This window comes from Carcharhinus amblyrhynchos, chromosome 13 (genome assembly GCF_965287045.1).
Source record: "Carcharhinus amblyrhynchos chromosome 13, sCarAmb.v2.hapA, whole genome shotgun sequence".
Lineage (NCBI taxonomy): Eukaryota > Metazoa > Chordata > Chondrichthyes > Carcharhiniformes > Carcharhinidae > Carcharhinus > Carcharhinus amblyrhynchos.
The window spans coordinates 24,243,377-24,265,879 of record NC_137336.1 but is presented as its reverse complement, the minus strand read 5'-3'; the positions used below and the strand labels follow the sequence as shown (position 1 = coordinate 24,265,879).

General features: G+C 42.1%; 1 protein-coding gene across 1 annotated transcript in view; it reads right to left on the bottom strand.

The window, feature by feature from the left end:
• Positions 1-11,284: 11,284 nt before the first annotated feature.
• atp10b (ATPase phospholipid transporting 10B) overlaps positions 11,285-22,503 on the bottom strand; it is a 253,609-nt gene continuing 242,390 nt past the window's right edge. The window contains exons 24-25 of the mRNA XM_080201396.1: positions 20,291-20,478; positions 11,285-16,235 (exon numbers count right to left, since the gene is read on the bottom strand). Of these exons, the coding sequence (XP_080057522.1) occupies positions 15,953-16,235; positions 20,291-20,478 (471 nt within the window). The 3' untranslated portion in view covers positions 11,285-15,952. The remainder of the gene's footprint in view (positions 16,236-20,290; positions 20,479-22,503) is intronic.

The window sequence follows — 22,503 nt, the reverse complement described above, 5'->3', positions numbered from 1 at the left end:
ATCAAAATAACACAACTTATTTAAACGCCGTTTTGTTCTCTTTCCAATGCCTATTCTGAGATATGGGGTGGAATTTTCCAGTCCCGCCTGCCACAGGAATTGTAGAGGGCAGAACACAGACCATTGTAAAGTCCATCAATCTCAGGTGGGATGTTTCGGTTTCGGGCCAAGCACAGCCAGAAAAATCCTGCCTGCATTACCAAGATTGCAGATGGTGGAGAATGGAAGGCATAATTTTATCTTGGGCTGCAAATTAAACCAGATACAGTGCTTGCAGTCTCACAGCTTTCATTGGAAGTTCTTGCGTTGGCATTTTCCTCGTGATTATAAAATGGATTGTTCTCGAAAAAGCGGCTGCCAGTCTCACCTCACAATTTTCGTGCTCACGAAGGCTGTTATTGCACAACTTCAAAAAGTTTGGCACAGTTTTAATAGAGTAGACTCCATATTTGGTGCTAAACTATTAACTCCAGCTTAATTTAGACCTCACTTCTGATTGAGTGGCTGCAAGCTCATCATTTATTTTTCAAGTGCTGAAACAGTAGAGATAATCCGTGCTGAAAATTTCTGCAGCAGTGTTTCAAATTTCACAACTGTGGGAGCATAAATAAAGCCTCTGAAAATGTAGTTTACATGTTATAACAAAAGGAACTATTCCTCTATATAAGGAAATGTATTTAATTTTATAAATAAGTTTAGAGTATCACAGTTGGCTTTTCAGAAAGTGAATTTGCAACGTGGTATTTCCCTAGAGTCTCGTGGAAGGAATGAATACAGGATACACAGTATATGAATTTAAACACAATATGGCTTTATTCATTGGATATAAAACACTTGACTGAGATTAGCTGTAGGGGACATCTGTTTCCCTGTTCCAGTGCCAGCTGCCTGAAATGTCCTTGGATTTTCAGAAAGGGTTTTAGGCCTTCTTGTCGCTGACAACATGTATTTCCACTTTTGCAGTATTTTGTGTTTTTTATTCAAGTCAACTTTTTTTAAAAAACAGAAGAGGGCAATCTTACCAATAAAATTCAAGTCCAGAACAAGCAGGAAAACAGGAGAGTTTCAGATGTGTTTTTTTTTGGTGAGGCCAATAGTCTAATCTTATGCACTTTGTGCAATAAAAAAATCCCTCGATCTGATTTCCACCTATACTGGGAGTGGGAGTGAAATCACCTCAAAGCCGGCTGATAGCAGCAGAGGGAACCATTACACATGTGCAAGTCTTTGATCTCAGAGCCGCAGAGACCTGTTGGTGCCTCTGCTGCTAATAACCTGCCGGCCTCTGTTGGCCCTGCATCCTCACCACCTCCATACTACTGCAGAGCTCAGCGGCCATTCAAAACCTCTCCCGTGCCCAGAATAATCGCATGGTGTCAGCACAAGGCTGAATGTGCCAGATAGATATCTGGTGCCGACAAGATTGCAATAGGCAAGAATTTGGATGCGAACCTGATTTGTCAGTTATTGCGTAATCTTACCAGCTTGCCTTGTCCATCAACCGATAGGACGCAATGATAAGATCACCACCAAAGTGCTTAGAATGACAGTGTCCAGTTAAGTTGGCTGGTTACACCTACAAATGAGCTGTGAAAACAAGCTACAACCAAAGATCAAATCTCTTTGGTTAATTAATCAAGATCAAGAAAGCATTGGCTATGAATTAAAAGGCAAATATATCTTCAAAATGTATTTGATGATCAGACTTTTGCATATCTCTTATTATTGACGATTGGGTTGTCTCCTGATCTTGTGAATACTTTGCTGAATTAATGATGTCAGTTGGCACCTGCCTGAATGATATAAAAATATTATATCTGCTACTTCACTTTGTTCAGAATTTCCATCCTGTAGTCACCTTGATCCCATTTTTCTTCATCTACAAACAAGGCCTACAATCACTAGTAAGTCACTAGCAAATTACAAGTGCATGTTTGACCCTTTGCTAGTTGGATGCTAGGCATCAGCAACTCATGACTACCAGGCTCAGCACCACAGTTATCTGAAAGCGTGTGGGTGCACTGCTATCATCCTCCTGACCAGGACATGAACATACACCGCAACCTATGGCATGGAATCATAGAATTTACTGTGCAGAATAAGCCATTTGGCCGATTGAGCCTACGCCGACAACAATCCCACCCAAATCCTATCCCCGCAACCCCACATATTTACCCTCCTACTCCCCATGACACTAATGGGAAATTGATCATCGCCAATCAATCTAACCTGCACGTCTTTGGAGTCCCACCAGTTGGAGTTGCGGAGCTTCAGCAGCAGTTGTTTAATTTTCTATAATCAGGTCATAGTAAGCACAGTGCCATGGATAATTATATTCAGGAGCAATGATTTTTCAAGTAATGCCCACCCTGCTACTGTACGAGATCAGTTAAGTCAATATAGATTGGAAGTCCAACTTGCGTTATTTCTGCTCTGTATAATGGTACTCTGTATAATAGTACTCAGTGAAAAAGCTCAGACAAAACTTGCATTAATATTTTTCCTTTGGGACTGACCTTACTTTGGGTCCAATTCTTAATTTAATTTTTATTCTTTTCAAAGCACATGTCTCTCTTGACCTAGCTGTGATGCAGGAGCATCTCTCTCTGCATCATTTTCCTTTTAACACGCTGAGTTCCAGATACATTCTGGTCCTCAAATCAGTCCAACAGAAACGAGACAGAGCCGGCATTAATCTGTTAATACTGTTCATTAGGGTGAGATTTCGGTGTGGCAGATTAACAAATGTTAGCCTTGCCAGTAATGCTCACATCCCATAAAATAACAACGTTAACGGAATGGCAGAAGGGGGAACTGTTGTAAACAGTTATTATTCAGACTGGTAGAATGTAAACGGTATAGTAAGAAGTCTCACAACACAAAGTTAAAGTCCAACAGATTTATTTGGTATCACAAGCTTTCGAAGCGCAGCCTCTTCATGATCTGATGAAGGCAATGTGACTTTACGAGCTTGCCTTGCCCATCAGCTGACAGGCTACAATGATAAGATTGCCCCAAGTGTTTAGAATGACAGTGTCCAGTTAAATTGGCCATATCCACAGCTGGCTACACAGCAAATGAGCTGTGAAAACAGGCTTCAACCAACTAATCAGAAAGATCAAATCTCACCTGATGAAGAGGCAGCACTCTGAAAGCTCACGCTATCAAATAAACTTGTTGGACTTTAACCTGGTGTTGTGAGACTCTTTACTGTCCCACCCCAGCCCAACGCCAATATCTCCACATCAATGTAAATGGTAGTTCTCCCCAAGGGTCACTTCAAGGACCACTGCCCTTTCTGATCTATGTTATTGACTTTGACTTGGGTGTGCAGATGACATGAAACTTTGAAGCATTGTGAGACTAGGGATAGACTTAAAGAGAACATAAACAGGCTGGTGTGATAGGCAGATAATGCATCAGATGAAATTTAACACAGAGAAATGGAAGTGATACATTTTTGGAAGACTGAGGAGAGGGAACATAAACTAAAGAAAGAGTGAAATTCAAAAGGAATGCAGGGACAAAGAAACCTAGCTGGGAGTATACTCATTTGAGTAAAAATCAAGTTAACAAATTGACAGCCCTTTAAAGAGCTATTTTAACAAAACCAAATCTTTAAAGGAAACATACCTAATTGAGACCAAAACGTTTTGAGCAGAGATGATGCACTCCAGCACACACATGCATGAGATCTTCCGTAACCCTATCAGTAGAGATCATGTCCTCTTTCTCTGTGAACGTTTGTACACAGACCTATCAAAGGATGATTTCTCTAATTCTCTGGCTTGTTCAGGAGTCAGCGACCCAACATATACAGTAAGAAAAATATATAAGATGGGGCAGCACAGTATGTAGAAGGGTGCATGAACTTGTTTGCTGGCATGACAGTGAAGTTGGAACAGGGTGTCCATTTATAAACTTCTAAGTGCCATTTGTCATAACTTGAATGTTGTAATATCGACGATCGCCTGTAGGTCATTTGTGGAAAAGAAATACACCCTGATTAATGAAGTAGGATGGTGCATTGGACTATGTTGATCACTTTCCGAAAATATGAATTGGTGAATTAAACATTATATTCTTAAAAAGAATATGTTTTCATTAAAAATTGCTTGTGTACAGTTATACTGACTTTTTTAGTACCTCTTGTGTTGTATTTGTGCACTTACTGAATAAAAGGTCATTTCGGTCTGCTTACATTTATAAATACACATAAATATTTAAATCCACCATTAGTCTTGGGGCCGAGAGAAAATCTTACATTCTCCAATTCATTTCCTTTAAAAAGGCTGCCCCGTAGTTGCATACAGGCCAGCTCCACCCACCCCCCACCCAAAAATGGAAATGGTAAAATTCCTTCATCCTCTGGCCAGGGCAGCACCACCGATCTCTGGGGGGGGGCCTGAGGGGCATCATCGCCTCCACCATTCAAATAATGGAGGCGGGTGTCAACCCCACCCACAACACAGGCATGAGGGTGACCTGATTTCCCTCCCCCCTCAGGTCCCCCACCAAGCTCTCCTCCCTCTCAGACCCCTACTCCTCCCTTATAGCCCCATTCAGGTCCCGTGCCTTGTCAATGCCAATGGTGCACTGACCCCTGGCACTGACAATCTTGTCTGTCACCTTAGACCCTGGAAAGGAGTGAAGGAGATAGGTCCGGTGCCCGTGTGCCCTCTGCTACTGCCAGGGTGCAGAGGAAGGGTTTTCCAAGGGTCCTAGAGGTTGGGTGGTTCAAGCTGGGTACAAGAGGTTGATCTCGGCATTGTCTCCCGGGCTGGGGCTCCCATGGCTGGGTTGCCCTTTCCAGCACTGGCAGACTGAAGATCACCCCTGGCATGGTGATTTCAGGCAGCTGTGTAATCAACAGCCTCATTTCTGTCTGTCAGCTGTGAAGACTTTGAAGTGGCCCGGTCACTTTAATCTCCATGTTCCCCGTCCATCTGGCTGGCTTTCAAATCACAGCACTCCATTCTGCATCAGAGATTTCATTTTCTCATTGTCAGAAGCTGCAGCTGTGAGAATATCTATTTTGAATCCTCTGACTGACAGTGATACTCACTTTCAGTGGGAGCGGGTGTTTCCCATCTATCTCCACCGTTGTTCACAGCCTCATTGTTTTAATATTGCATTTACCTCAAGTCTCTGAGCCTTCATAAAAAGCTCAGAGTCATTGAAACATCTTCTAACCCTTCGAAAACCTTTGTTTCCAATTCAATTACATGCCAGTCCTTTTAAACTCTCATTTGATTGACAGCTTAATGGTTTTTATTCAGCATACAGTCAGCTGTATTTATCTGTTTTTCCTTTCACAGTTGGCTGCTTCTCAAGTACCTCATTATTCCTAATTGCAATGTTTACATAAAAGAGGAACTGAGACACAGTTAGCTCTTGTGAAGTTGCTTGCAGCTTTGACCAACATTCCCAGTGTTAGAAAGGGAAGTCCGGCCATGAGACCCTCATCCTGGGGGCAAGCGGTAAGATGAAACTCTTTCACCTAGCCCCAGCCCACCCAATCCCCAGGACCCTAGGGGACCCTTCCATTGCAGCCTGGCAGCTGCAGAAGACACATGCAAACTGGCTTTACCTCCTTGATTTGTTTTTGGGGTCTTGCACACGAGCTCCATGATTGTCAGGACGTGTACCGAAGCTTACCTTGTGCCAACCTCACTGGGGAGGTGGGTGAATCGTGTGAGGGAATTGAATCAGGCTTCAGATCCCCTGATTACATTTAAAATTTGAATAATTATTGGGTTCCTGGCCGTTCTGGCTGGGAGCCCAGTTGGGGTCAGCCTGGCAGGCTGGGAACATCGTGAAAGCCATTTTTTGTCCAACACCCGATTGTCTGGGCCAATACGATCACCGTCTGGAGCTAGCAGGCCAGAGATTCACCCCCATCATTTCATTGGAGGCACTTCAGAGAAGGTTCATTCAGATGAGCCCCAGTATGGAAGGATTGTCTTATAGAAAAAGGTTAAACAGTTTCAGAAGAATGAGAGGTGATCTCATTGAAATGTATAGGATTCTTAAGGGACTTGACAGGGTAAATGCTGGGAGAATGTTTAGACCAGAGGGCCTAATCTCAGAAGAAAGGGGCACCAATTTAAGACTCAGATGAGGAGGAATTTCTTCTGAGGGTTGAGTATCTTTGGAACTCCTGGCTGCACAGAGCTGTAGGGACAGCGTCCTTGGGTGGAATTTTCCTATCCCACTAACCATGGGAATTGTAGTGAGCGGGACACAGACCAGGCAAAGGTGCAATGACTTGGGTGGGTTTTTCTGGTCTTAGGGCCAGAAAATCCTGCCCTTGTGTATATTTAAGGAAGAGATAGAAAGATTTTTGATTAGTAATGGAATCAAGGGCTACATGGAAAGGGTAGGAAAGTGGATGTGGGCTATGTTGGATCAGCCATGATCCTATTGAACGGCAGAGCAGGCTCGAGGGGCTGAATGGCCTACTCCACTCTTTATTTCTTGTGGCCTTATGGTCTTATCAGTCATGGAATCAAACCTCTGCTTCCAATCTTCAGAATCAATATACCTAAAATTCTGAACAACTTATTTTATCTCCTCTGGTGAAAATGATCACGTGGGGCTCCAAATTTCTTTCTCAGCCCATTCCTGTGGGAACATATAAACATACAAATTACAAGCAGAAGTAGGTCATCTGGCCTCCAGGCCTGCTCCGTCATTCAATAAGGTCTGAACTGATAGTGGCCTCGGCAACACTTTCCTGTCTGACTCCTAAACATGGCAGCCAAGCCCTCTTAGCTGCAAGAAAGGCCCCGTGTCAGGTAGTGGCAAAAATCTCTCCCAAAAAAGTCAGCAGGCAGGAGGGACTGATGCAGGGTTTCTGTCCACCACTGGCAGAATGTCAGTCGGTTCATTATTGAGCCAATTGACACCCAATATACCTGAGCCCATCACAGTTTAATAGTGGCTCAAGGATTAAATAAAGCTTTCCTGATTGGCTGGCAGTCTCGGGACTTCTGCCACCGGGGTCTTCAAGTGCACGGAAAACCTGATCGTGGCCATTCAAATGACTGAAAGGTTCTTGATTCCATTGGGCTCCCACAGTAAACTAAGGGGGCTTCTCCCTGAGTTTACTGTGGGAGTCCAGTGGAATGAAACGCCAAGAAGAGACCCCCATCCACCTGAAAAATTGAGATCTACACAAAATGGTTTGTGCATTTGTCAGTACAGCATGCTGAACGTCACATAAAATTGTGAAAACATAATAAAGACCCTCTCCTCGTCACAATATTAAGAAAAAGAAAGCCGTGGCTTCAAAATGAATTACTGTGACCCGCTGCGTTCACAGGGACTAATTGCTGATTGAGAGGGAAAGGGGGCTGAGCAATGCACAAGGTTTATCACACCCTTCTTACACAATTGGTACATTATTGTGAATCCAGATGGAATCAAAAAAACTTTACTCAGCATTATGTGAAATACATTTTGATGATCTAATCATGCTTCTTGTGGGATTTAAAAAAAAACCTTGCACAATTCAGCATAAATTGGCATTTCGTTTAAAGGGGAATGGTGCTGAAAGACTGATGTCCTGAGGGGGAGTCTGGAATTCTCTGGCCATTCACGCCCCACCATTGCTGCCAGCAAGAAGGGAGAATTTGGCGCTCAGCCCAATCTCCATTCACTGCAACGGGATTGGAGAATCCCAGCAATGGGTAAGGTCAGAGAATCTGGCCCAATGTCCCAGTAAAACCATCTTGGGCAACATGATACCAATTTACATCTTTGAAGTTATAATGAGATCAGATGAATCAAAGTTTAGCAACAGTTAGTTCTGCCATTCTAGAATTTTAAAAGCCTTTAAAAGAAGGGGATGAGGAAACATTTAAGGGATTTACAGTTTTGAGCTCTTGGTGAAGAATCAGGGTGGCACAGTGGTTAGCATTGCTGCCTCACAGTGCCAGGGCCCTGGGTTCGATTCCCGGCTTGAGTCACTGTCTGTGTGGAGTTTGCACGTTCCTCCCGTGTCTGTGTGGGTTTCCTCCAGATGCACCGGTTTCCTCCCACAATCCAAAGATGTGAATGTTAGTTGGATTGGCTTTGGTAAATTGCCCCTTAGTATCAGGAAGACTAGCTAGGGTAAATGCATGGGATGATGGGGATAGGACCAGGATGGGATTGTGGTCAGTGCAAACTCGATGGACCGAACGGTCTCCTTCTGCACTGTACGGACTCTATGAATTTGATAGGATAGATGAAGCGATGAGTGAATTTATACAAAGTGATATTTTCCCAAGGAGGAAAGATGTGCAAAACAACATTTTTGGAGCCTAAGGACAACGTGGAGTCGCTGTGATTATTGTGATAAAACCATGTTTTTTTTTAAATTATAATGACTTAGTTTACTGAGTGGGCTGAACCCACAGAATAAGTTTTAAAAAGACTGACAACAGTATTTTTAAGTGACCCAATTAGCAGTTGCCAAAATGGCTCAACATTTACATAACTTTGTCTTACAAATTACAAAGCTATCAGAAAGCAGTTGTCCTGCCTGAAAGTGATCCAGCAAGACAATCAGTTTATATGAGAGTGAATGGCCCTTCCTCTGAATTAATCAGACATCCAGATATAATCTGTTTAGGTGGGTGAGTGAGGATCAAGCTATTAAAAACATACAAATTGAATAGTGGGTCCAAGCTGAGAGGAGGCCTCCACATGATCATTTTAATTATATCACTTTGAACAGTGCACCTAGAAAGAATGTTCCCACCTTGCTGTGACCATATACAGTGACTACCTTTTATGAGGATAAAGATTGTGATAGCAAGCTAAACCTTTGTGTGAAAAAGACACTACTTTTCCAGAGACAGACAGGCCATGAGTTGGTAACAGCGAGAAGGGGACTCATGGTCCCTCTTTCTTTCTCCAGCCAGGTGCTCTGTTGTATTTGACTGGCCAAATGCCATAAACAGCATCTTCAACCTAAATCAAACAGCTGTTGACTCCAGAGGAAAAGATACAGATCATCCATTACAATGTTAAATTGCCTCTGTGCAGAATCTGGAAAAAACACTCAGCACGGCCTGAAACCATCCAATGCATCAACCTACAGGGCATGTAAATGATTGACTTTCTTTTGGACATCCTTAAACAATGTGACCTATTGAAATAATGTTTTGTCAATGTTGCTTTTAGTTTGATTGTTCTAGTAAGAGTCTTAAACTTTGAAACCTTGTAATCCTTTCAATCATTCATTGGTAGTTCAAATTTATTTTATAGAAAGGTATCAGGTGCAAAAGAAATTGTAACAGTGGACAAAGATAGGTTTTTTGTAAGACAACAGATCATTAGGCCCAAGTGATACTTAGCAAAGAAACACTTTTTAACTTGCGTCTTCTCTTCCCAAAGATGTGAGGGTTAGGTTGATTGGCCATGCTAAATTGATGCTAGTGTTGGGGGATTAGCAGGGTGAACATGTGGGGTTGCGGGAATAGGGCCTAGGTGGGATTGTGGCCAATGCAGACACGATGGGCTGAACAACCACCTTCTGCATTGTAGGGATTCTATGATTCTTGTAACCTATTTGTGTGGATATCTTTGTGCTGCACCTGGGTTTGAGAATAGGAGCATTTATATTATTTTTTATCTATCAGATATTACGGAGAATAAACACAATTTCCTTTTCTTTTAAAGCTTAACAAAAACATTGCTCCAATCAGTACTTAGGGGTATCTAAGAAACAAAATTTTAAACGTTATGCTTGCTCTTCGAGATCTCAGGAGAAAAATACAAACTTGATCATCCCAGTGCTTCAAACCATTCCCGGCTACTGAGAATTGTTTTGGAGGATGGAAAATCAGATAGGGTAGGGCAAAATCAAATCGGGATCTCATTATACAACTCACTGAGACCCACATTCCATTGGAAATAAGAAGCGCTACTTACGATCTGAAAAGGACTGTTGCATCTCTATGTTGAAACCGAATATAAAATCATATCTCATCAGTAAAGATGACAATATAACATATCCTTTATCCAATTAAATAGAAAAATTACAATTTACGTACATCCACAGCGTTTTCCGGGCAAAATAATGTAAACAGATGGTTCTTTTTTCCCTAGTCTTATACTGCACTTAATTGCAAATTGCCGAACTGTGATTTACTTGAAGGAGTGTTGTGGGTGTACATTTACCACTTGACCTTGCAATTAGCTTGCAATCTAAGATATTCTGGTATCCTGTAAGCTACTAGAATTTTAATGTTGGATCCAATACTCAGAAGCAAAGCGATGGATTGTTAAATAATTACAGATAGGCTGCATATGAAATTGGAAATGTTTAATGAATGGAAAAGTCTGCTGCAAAATATGCAAGGTTTAAAGTACAAAGAACAATGTCTAATGGACTGAGTTTGCTGATGTTACAACTGCACTCCCCACTTATGCAATTGCTGTGCCAATAATATCACTGCCAGGAAGGTTACATTAAAGATGGCGCTGACCAAATTCAACCAAAAACAATTTCCTTGAACAGAAAGCTACAAATAATACTATAATCATCCTCTATGATAAAAAAAATTGCTATTTTTTAATTTAAATTGTAATACTTAAGCAGATTGAGTATCAGTTTGGAGAGACAATGGCCTAGTAGTATTATCACTAGACTATTAATCCACAAACTCGATAATGTTCTGAGACCTGTGTTCAAATCCCACCATGTCACATAGTGAATTTGAATTCAATAAAAATATTTGGAACTAAGAATCTACTGATGATCATGAAACCACTGTGGGAAAAACCCATTGGGTTCACTTATGCCCTTGAAGGAAGAAAATCTGCCATCCTTACCCATTCTGGCCTACATGTGACTCCAGAGCCACAGCAATGTGGTTGACTCTGAACTGCCCTCAGGCAACTAGGAATGGGCAATAAATGCTGGCCAGCCAGCGACACCCATGTCCCATAAATGAATAAGAAGATAGATTATTAACCATTTAAAATGTGAGTGATGTTGCAAAAAGCAGTTTTTTTTACTGATTGTAATTAGAGACTAGCATATACTTGGCAATTTAATTAGACAGTATGCTTCTTTACTTTGTATCTACTTATTGTTGCTTCTTTCCTGGCGAATATGAGATAGAAAATGTGCAGGGCAGTTTCCGTTGTGTCTAACTGATTCTGTAAGCACAGGAGAACAGCAGTGAGGACACGGGGGAGAGGGACACGGGGGAGAGGGACACGGGGGAGAGGGACACGGGGGAGAGGGACACGGGGGAGAGGGACACGGGGGAGAGGGACACGGGGGAGAGGGACACGGGGGTCCCAGGCTAGTGGTGGACTGGATGGCACAGCTGCAAACCAGAATTGGCATCAGCTGATGGGCACATGTGTGATGCCAGTATGGGAGAAATGGCGAGTGCATGCCAAATGCGCATGTGCATCTGTTCCTAGCACTTGGTCAGTCAGCATCAGGAGTTGAAGTGTTCTTATTAATTTTGCTTACAAAGGACAAATGAAATGGAACAATTTCCCCATTTTATATATCTGACTGTGTCAGGCACTTTCACATTAGATACTCTTAGCTACAGGATTGAGCTCTCTAAATTTTGGTTCAGGAAAGTCTCAGCTTTAATGTTTGAGCAGAGGAGCAATGTCCCTACAATATTTTCCTGTTTACTATACCATCTATTAAAGGACAGATTCAAAATGTTCATTAAGACTGAAGTACCTGCAATTTAGTGATCCCAACTTACGCCTACTAAGAACAGGTTAAAAATTGCCCAAAACAGTTTCAAATATGAAACCTTACAGTTCCCACACTATGGAGATGTTTATCCAATTAATCTGGTCTTGATTTGAAGCCAGAGGCTGAGCCTTTAGGAATGAGGCAGGCCACCATGTGTGTTCTCCACCCCCACTCTGTTCCCAGGTCACTTTCTCATCAGCAGGATGGGCATGGCTGAGCTACACACCCACAAGTAGAACCACAGAATCCTTACAGTGCAGAAAGAGGCTATCCAGCCCATCAAGTCTACACTGACCCTCTAAAAGAGCATCCCACTTAGGCCCTCCCTTCCAGACTATTCCTGTAACCCTGCACATTTATCATAGCTAATCCACCTAATTTACACATCCCTGGACATTAAAGGGCAATTTAACATGGTCAATCCACCTAACCTGCAGGTCTTTAGACTGCAGGAGGAAAGTAGAACACCCGGAGGAAACCCACAGGGAGATCTTGTCAACTCCACACAGACTGTCACCCTAAGCTAGATTCAAACTTGGGTACCTGGTAGAGTGAGGCAGCAGTGCGAACCACTGTGCCACTATAGAGGGTAGTAGACTCATCTAACTAAGGAAGTGGTATGGTGTTTTGTTGGAGGTTGACTGGAATTTTCCACACAGCTTCTTGGTTCCCAGAAGTATTGTGAAACAAGGCAGTTACCTGGAGGCAGCCTCCCAGCAGTAGATTGGGAATGTTAGTGTTCTCAGCTGGCTTAAAAGCCCTCAGTGGCTACCTTGGTTACAGCTGCAGGCTGCCTTGCTGTAGAAGGGTTCTGACCCTGCAATAAAGTTAAAAAGGTTAGAGAGAGGCACCTCAGAGTGGTGGTGTCCCCTCTCTCTCTCATTTACCTTGAAAGGCAAATTGTTGCTCCTTCTGAGTTGGATGCTTCCCTATTAGCACCCGTCATCCTTAATTAGGTGGGTAGCCCATCCTTTGGCTACTAATTAGCCAGTTGAGGGAAAGTCACAGATGAATGACCATTTCCCACACAGTGTGGTTTCTGACCTCCATTTGAGAAACAATCAAATCCCAAAGAGTTAACAAACAGGCAGATCAAGCCTACAACTGAGAAGGGGAATTGGTTTTGAGCAGTAGCACAAAATGGGAGAAAGTAAATCAACCCCAAATTCAATGATAAGAAATTTGGAGTGGAAACAAGGCAGCCATTTCACAATTGCCCATTTTGATTGACCAACTTAATTTCCACTGGCTGACAACACTTATCCTAACACTTCCATTCATGAAAAAAGGAACAGGATCCACTGATTTACCTCATTAGAACTGACACACCCTATAGGCTTGTACAGGAACATTTACTGTACTTCCAGAACGACTGTCCAATATCTCCTGCAAATGAAGACACCTTAACTTTTGTTTTCTTAAGTGACTGAAATTGTTCTGTGGACAAGCTGCCAATGTGATACAGTGGCAGAGGGGGTAGCACTGTTACCTCATAATGTCTTGAATACAGGTTCAGTTCCTGGCTTGGGTCACTGGCTTTGTGGAGTCTGCACGTTCTCCCCATGTCTGTGTGGGTTTCCTCTGGGTGTTCCAGTTTCCTTCCACAGTCCAAAAGACGCGTTGGTTAGGCGCATCGGCCACGCTAAATTCTCCCTCAGTAGGTGCTGGAGTATGGCTAGTTAGGGGATTTTCACAAGAACTTAAATGCAGTGTTAATGTAAGCCTATTTGTGACAATAATAAACAAACTTTAAATTTTAAATTCTGACTATTAGTGCCAACTGCCCTGAAATTAATAACTTACCAACATGCCCTGATGTTGTTCTACATATTAGAATTTGATAAATTCTGAGTAGATTTACATTAAGTTTCTATTAAAACCAACATATTCATTACTGTAAACAACCTGTTTTAATACCTGCAAAATACATTACAAAATTTAAGTTCATACAAAAATTAGAACTTTTCTTTCCTGAGAATTGTATTTCTTCATTTACCTTTGTATCGGAACCACATAGTCCGTCACTTTACTGCACACATTGATCATGAATGCATGATTTTATTATTGAATTTGCTCCAAATTTAATTTGGAAGTAGTCTTATTTTCCCTAAGTAATGTGCAGGAATCTGATGCAAAATTGTTTCTCCATAAGTTTACATGTCTTCCTCTTTCTAGGAAAGGTTAAATAAAAGGTGATAGTAACAGAAATATTGATGGAGAATAGCTCCAGGACAGTTATGATGCTGGGTCACTATTGATATTGAATAATGCTAAACAGTGTCCATGACCACCACAACAACGTTATTGAACTTAAAGTTTATTTAATAGTGTCACAAGTAGGCTTACATTAACACTGCAATGAAGCTACTGTGGAAATCCCCTAGTCGCCATACTATGGCACCTGTATGGTTACATTGATGGAGAATTTAGCATGGCCAATGCATCAAACTAACATGTTTTTTGGACTGTGGGAGGAAACCCGTGCAGGCACAGGGACAACGTGCAGACTTTGCACAGACAGTGACCCGAGCTGGGAATTGAACCTGGATCCCTGGCACTGTGCCACTGTACCGCCCCAAGACTTGGAAAGGAATTTGTAACATTGACCGATTTGGTGATAACCAAAGAGCAATGAGTTGAAGAGAAAGAGGACACAAGTACACTTATGGAGAGGACAGGCTTGAATACCAAAGGTTGTTCACTGGGTTTGGTTATAAAGATTTAATTCTCAATAAACAAATGTATGAAAAATCTTATTTTCTGACTGAAAGATTCTGATTAATATAAGCAGCAAATGCAGGAAATACTCAACAGGACTGACAGCACCTGTACAAAGGGAGAGAAAAAAAACTGACCCAATGACCCAGACCTTCTGGTCTGTGGATTGTTGCAGACCAAACATGCAACACATGGGAAGTCCCAAAGCACCGACTCCATGGAAATTGCCCAGGAAGTTTGAACTTTCAATGTGCAATTCTCCCGATTCCCAGGACCCGCCAAAAAGGTTACCAACTCTGAGTTAAAGCCAAAGATTTCATACAGTTCCAATTGAATTATCCAGGAAATGTTATACAGAAAAGTCCTAGTCCAACTCCTGCGTAACTATGAAACTGACTCCACCAAACACTCAAACTGACCCTGTGACATCGCCCTCCACCCCCAACTATCTCCCTAACACCCCAACCACCTACCCTCAAAGTGACCATCCCTCATGACCAGACCTGATACTTTTGCCCAGCTAAATGCTTTGGGACCTGTAAACAGTTGTCAGAATATGGCAGCGAGCACAGATTCTTCTCACTGCCCCCTGAGTGGATCCCTGCTCTGTGGGTGTTCTTCTGCATGGTGGATCAGAAGTTTGGCCAGAAAGATCGAATCCAAGTAAGTAGGTAGTTTTCTGTCTGATCGGCATTGGACAAAGCGGTTCCAATTCTGATCAGAAGATTTGGGCCAATGTTTCATGTCTGTGGTCTTTCATCAGACCCAGAACCTGAAGCATTAATTCTAGTTGTCACACCCCAGATGCTGTCACAGGTGCTGAGTATTGCCCACATTTGCTGCTTTTGCTTCAAATTTCCAGCATCCACAGAGTTTTGCTTTGGAGTGATTCTGGTTATTGGGTTTTATTATAAAATTCATATCATTTACTAAGTCAATAAACACATATATAATGTGCAAGGGTTAAATAAAAACATCTCGGAAGATTGTGCAGATTTATATACTTCATAACTAATGGGCTGTTGTGAAGACAAATAAACGTCAATGGCACAAAAGTTGGTAGTTTGGCAGTTAAGTTCATGTGGTCTTGGTTACGCAAGGAGATAGAGAAAGCTTGGGGGCAGAATTTTCCAGTCCCCCCACCAGGGGAATCATGGCAGGTGGTTCACAAGTCATACAAAGGTCCGTTGACCTCGGGTGGGATTTTCCGACCTTTGGGCGAGTATGGCTGTAAGATCCTGTGCTTAGGCTTTCAGACTAGATCATTTGAAACTTTGCACATGTATTGCAGTTTTTGGTTCCAGTGACACCAATATCTGTTTTCCGCAGTAGACTTGGTGCTTATAAGTCCTTTCGGGAATGTGGTTTCCAGTCAGGATTTAGTATTGACTGATAGGAAGGAAGCAGAGTTTCTGTTGTTCTTGCAGCTAACCAGGAATGGGTAGTTTCACAAGAACTCTCATTGATTCCACTTTGCATCATTTTATCTCCTGTGAAAGTGACTCCTGATTCTTACACAGTATTGATGGAACTCTGTACTTTAGCTATTCCAGCTGGATTGGAAGAAATAAATTGAGGATCGTGATTACTTGCCATTGTACAAGGATGGTTGGCATTTTCAACTGGCAATTGATCCTCAGAATCTGTCAAAGGTGAAGTATCATCTGCTGTGATGTCAAGGCCTTTCCAATGTTTGATTGTTTGAATGTGTTGCTCTCTATCCAATTTGTCCAGTTGTCGCGCTTTGAGGACATGAGATGCAAAGACTGTGCCTTGAAGACTACGAAATAAATACCTGAGAATATAAATAAAGGCATGCTGACTGTGCTTGCAATGTGTCAAAACAAATACTATCAAAACATGATTCAGGTTTAACTCCAATGCTGTAAATCTGTGAAGTTTATACCAACAGAGTATCACAAATTTCCATTGTCAAAGGAAGTTCTTTTTTCTAATATTAAAGTGGAGAAATTCCTGGGATAAGTGAGAAAGCCCAGCAGAACAGAAAATAATTAAGTGGTAATATTAGCCCTCAAAAATGGGTGGGGTTGGATCGAGTGGGAGGTTAAAAACATTAACAATCTGAAACAGGAACCAATCTGCCTACATTCAACTGTGGTATTAATCAATGCACTCGCAGGAAACTAGTCGGTCATTAACACCCTTTAAGCAGGCTGTGTCTCATTTTATGATGTTTCTATTTTAAACCTGTGTCAGCCACGTCTCCCAGGCCTCAGGAAACAGGTCAAATTCAAAAAAAGACTAGATTTATTAGGTAAGTGCCTTTACAGCCCTGATTGTGGGTCAGAGGAAAGTTCAAGGGGTTTCCCCACAGGTCCAACGAGCTTGCTCATAAACTAGTTCCATGATCTCTCCGTAATAAACCCCAACCCCACCACCATGTCCCCATGGTCACCAATCACTGCTGTGATCATTGATTTTCCCCATTTCAAAGAACAAAGAACAGGATAACACTGGAAAAGGTTCTTCGGCCCACCAAGTCTGTGCTGACACAGATGCCTCTTCAATTTAATATTTTCATTCCTTGACATGGTCCATATCCCTCTATTCCCTGCCTATTCATGTATCTATCGAGATGCCTCTTGAACATTGTTAAAGAATCTGCTTCCACCGCCTCCTCTAGAAGCACGTTCCAAGCATTCGCAACCTTATGTGTGAAAAACTTGCCCTTTGCACCTTTTAAACTTTTCAACTCTCACTTTCAACCTATTCTCCTGAATATTGATCCTTCAACCTTGGGTAAAATAATCTGATTATCCACTCTATCCAAGCCTGTCATAATCTGTAAACATCTATCAGGTTCTCCCTCATCCTCCGATGCTCCAATGAAAACAGTCAAAGTTTGTTCAACATTTCTTCATAGTCCATATCCTCTAAACCAGGCAACATCCTGGTAAATCTCGTCTGCACCCTTTCCAATGCATTAACATCCTACCAGTAGTGTGGCGACCAGAATTGTACACTATACTCCAAATACTGTCTAACCTAAGTCTTATACAGCTGCAACATGATTTTTCAATTCCTACACTCAATGCCCTGACCGATGAAGGCCAGCATGCCATGTACCTTTCTTGATTACCTTGTCCACCTGAGTTGTCACATTCAGGGAACTGTGGATCTGCATGCCTAGATCCCTCTATATGTTAATATTCCTAAGGGCTCTACATTTACTGTGTACGTTCCTTCTGCTCTACATTTACTGTGTACGTGACCTTCCAAATTGCATGACCTCATGTTTGTCTGGGTTAAATTCCATCTGCCATCTTTAAGCCCAGCCAAATTGTAACCTGCTATATCCTCTGACAATCCTCCTCACTATCCGCCACTCCCCTAATTTTTGTATCATCTGCAAATTTACTAATCAGAACACTTACATTTTCTTCCAAATCATTTATATATATTACAAACAACAGAGGTCCTAGCATGAATTCTTGTGAAACGCTGCTTGTCACAGACCTCCAGTTGGAAAAGTGCCCTTCCACTGCTACTCTCTGCCCAAGTCTGTTGTGTATCCATCTTACCACGCATCTTGGATCCCATCTGACTTAATCTTCTGTATCAGCCTGCCATGAGGACTCTTATCAAAGGCTTTACTAAAATCCATATATACAACATCCCTCTGATTCCCTACAATTGCTACCTCTCCTAATAATCTCCCCATTTCCCACCTTGAACACCAAATTCCAACCCTTTTCCACCCCATCTTTCCTCCCATTCTCTGACTCCCCATGATCTGCCCCTTGAACTTGCAAACATACAAATTAGGAGCAGAGGCAAGACACTCAGATCCTCCAGACTGGCTGATCTGGTTGTAACCTCAACTCCACATTCCTGCCTATTTTTGATAACCTTTCACTCCTTTGTTAATCAAGAATCTATTTAGCTCCATTTTAAAAATATTCAACTACTCTGCTTCCAGTGCCTTTTGAGGGAGAGAGTTTCAGGGACTCAGGATCCTCTGAAAGAAGAAATTTCTCCTCAAGTCCGTCTTAAATGAACAATACATTTTTAAACCTAGTTGTCGATTCTCCAATAAGAGGAAACATAAGGGCAGTTAGTCATGAGCAATAAATACGAACCCAGCCAGTGACAATCACATTCCCCGGAATTGTTCTTAGTGCCAGAGATTGTCAGAGGATACAAAGGGATATAGAGAGATTGGAGACTTGGGCACAGAAATGGCAAATAGCTTTTAATCCAGACAAATGCCAGGTGATGCATTTTAGAGGTTCAAATTTAGGTGTGAATTATACTGTAAATGGTAGAACCCTTAGGAACATTGACATACAGAGGGATCTGGGCATGCAGGTCCAGTTTCCTAAATGTGACAACACAGGTGGCCAAGGTGATTAAGAAGGCATATGGCATGCTTGCCTTCATTGGCTAGGGCATTGAGTACAAGAGTTGGGAAATTATGTTGCAGCTATATAAAATCTTTGTTAGGCCGCATGGAGTATCGCCTGCAGTTCTGGTTGCCACACTAGCAGAAGGACATGGAAGCTTTGGAGAGGGTGCAAAGAAGGTTCACCGGAATATTGCCTGGACTTGATGGTGTTGGCTACGAGGAGATGTTGAATAAACTAGGAATGCTTTCACTTGAAAGATGGAGATATCTACAAAATCATGAGTGGCACAGACAGGGTGGATAGTCAGAGGCTTTTTCCTAGGGTAGAAGTGTCAATTACAAGTGGGCACAGGTTCACGGTGAGAGATAGAAAGTTTAAGGGAGATGTGCAGGGGAAGTTTTTCACACAGAGTGGTGGATACCTAAAATGCGCTACCAGAAGTAGTGGTGGAAGCAGACGCATTAGCAACATTTAAGAGGCATTTGGATGGGTTCATGAATAGGAAGGGAATAGAGGGATACAGACCCAGTAAGGGCAGAAGGTTTTATTTTAGTTTAGTTAGGGCACCGTGATTGGCGCAGGCTTGGAGGGCCGAAGGAACTGTTTTTTTTTGTTTTTTAGATGCTGAAATTTTGCTGGCATTAACACTGGTGGGATCTTACAGTTCCGCCAATGGTGCATCTCTGTTGCAGGTTTCCTGGCATTGAGGGGTGCATTCAATGGAAAACCTCAATGGCCAGACCCTAAAACCCTGTCACCAACAAGCAGCGCAATTCTTCCTGCTGCCATGAAACACACCATGGAGGGGGAGGAAATTCCCATTCATGTTCTCCACATCCACTCTATCAATATCCCTCAGGATCTTAAAGGTTTTGATCAAATCACCTCTTACTCGTCTAAACTCTAGTGGATACAAAACTAACCTCCAACCTTTTCTCATCAGGCAAACCATCATTATTGGCATTAGTCCAATGAATCAATAATATCCAGTAATTGAACTGCTTCTAATGTATTTTCATTCTTCTTCAAATAAGGAGACCAATACTGCACACAACACTCCAGTTTGGTCTCACCAATGCCTTGTACAAGTGAAGCATAACCTCCCTACTTTTGTAGTCACATCCACAAAACTATCCTGAACCTTGACTGCGATTGATCCACTCTGCAGAACTTCCTTGCCTGACAGGAAGGCAAGCTTGTCAGTCAGGTTGCCAGGTAGACAACCTGTTTAAAAAACATCTCCATGACATTTGCTGTTACTTTTCCCTTTGCTCATTGAATATTGAGGCCATTCAGTAGCTAAGATGGTTTGCTGTTTTTCATCAGATTTTGACCTTTTTGATTCAATTCTGAGGAAAAATGGGATTGGAACTCCAACAGATAAAACAGACAAGGTGTGCAATGGGTAACTGATTCCCTGATGCTTATTTGTCGATGACAAAAATTCTTGTGGGCAATTCTAAAATTTAAAATAATTAATTACCTTGGTAACAGGGCTAGAACTGGTGTGATGAGGCAGACAAGGTAGAAGAGTGGATCAGTCATCTGACGTTGCATTATCCAATAAGGATTTGATGGATGGTTGCAGGTCACACAGTTGGCACAATAAACAAGTGTAATCAAAATGTAGAAGGCTATGCTGCCAATCATTGAAACCCAATGTAACCAAGTCTGTCGGAGAAAGATTAAAAACAATAAGGCGCAGACTATGTTAGAGGATTGAGCTAACCACTGATTTTCTGACCCTTGTTTCTGGGAATGCCCATATTGTCAGGCACTGGTTCAGGAAAATGGGGTGAAGCCCATTTCACAGAGCCATCTGCCCTGTTAGGTTGTCTTAAATTGGTGAAGCTTTCCGAAGAAGGGCAGAGACACTTAAATAGTTTCTCTTCCATGTGGCTGTCCTTGTATAACTGGTGGGACAACAGAAACACCTTGCGTTTTCAGAGATCTTACGAGCCTATGGAGCGTTCCACACATACACACAACTCACCGAATGGTCTCTCACTGTAGGAATGAATCAATGGTTCATGAGGCCTCATGAATTGGTTGAAGCTCTCACCACATTTGCAGCCCACTCACACTAATGTGCCCCATCATTTTGTGAGATATGGTAAGATGTGGCCTCCTGGACACATGCCAACCAATGGGACCACAAGTTTCCTGCATTCAGTCAAAATAATCTACACAGTAATTCTCGTTCAAGTGTAAAATCTCTCAAAACATCTGGCTGCAATTGAACCTTGCGTATTGATCACCAGCAGCAGTCAATAGACCTTGACTAGAGGCCTCATGTGCTGCAAGTTGCTGTTTAATGCATACAGTACCCAACCACTGGTGAGCCACTACCAGTCAGTCCATGTTATAGGACCAGGACAGAGGCCTGGCATGCTTCAACTTGCAGAATGCTGAGGGATTTTGGTATTTCCATGTTTGAGTCATGAAAAGTTAACATTTAATCAAGAAAGTTAATGGAATACTATCCTTTATTATGAGAGGAATTGAACATAAAAATAAGGATGCTATGCTTCAGTTATACAGGACATTGGTGAGACCACATCTCAAATAGTATGTGCAGTTTTGGGCTCCTTTTTTAAGTAAGGATGCAAATGTATTGGAGGATACATTTGCTGCTCAGAGGAAATTTATTACATTGAGACCTGCAATGAGCAGGTTGTCTTATGAGGATAGGTTTGAAAGGCTGGGCTTCCTTCCACTGGAGTTTGAAAGATTGAGGAGTGACTTGATTGAAGCATAGAAGATCCTGAACGGTATTCACAAGGTGGACATTGAAAAGATGTTTCCTTCTGTGGGTGATTTCAGGACAAGGGGATACTGCTTTAAAATTGGGGGTCACCTTATAGAACAGATGCGGAGAATGCTTTTCTTGCAAGGGGTTGTACCATTTAGGAACTCTCTGCCTCAGAAAGCAATGAAAGTGGGGCAACCGAATATTTTTGGGCGGCACAGTGGTTAACATTCTGCCTCAAAGCATCAAGTACCTGGGTTCAATTCCTGGCTTGGGTCATTGTACATGCGGAGTTTGTGCATTTTCCGCTATGGCATTGGTTTGCTCTGGGTGCTCAGGCTTCATCTCACAGTCCAAAGATTTGTGGGATAGGTGGATTGACCATGCTAAATTGCTCCTTAGTGTCAGGGGAACTACTAGATTAAATGCATAGGGTTATGGGGATAGGGCCTAGGTGGGATTGTGGTTGATGTAGACTTGATGGGCTGAATGACCTCCTCTGCACTGTACGATTCTATGATTTTTAAAGGCAGAGGTAGATTGATTCCCTTATCTAACAAGAATCTAAGGTTATTGGGTGTAGATGGGGAACTCGACACAGATCAGCCATGATTTCATTGAGTAGGGGAGCAAGATCTGGAGACCGAATGGTCTACTTCTGCTCCTATCTTGTACATTCACAGGACAGGAAATACTTGCAAACCTGGACTGGGCAGGAGCAGTTGCCCATGTGTTGCTCTGTTTCATTTAGGAGAGGGTGCAGTAGGAAAAGAGATATACCCATTTATCTATTAACAAAGAGTATTGTTTCAGTAATCACACATCAAGTTAGTTTTGTCCTTTTGTATAAAAAATATCCAGAATTAACATTTATTTTATACACTTTTGCAAAATCCTTTGGCAGGACAACACATACTGTACAAAACTATTAAAATAACTAATTTGTT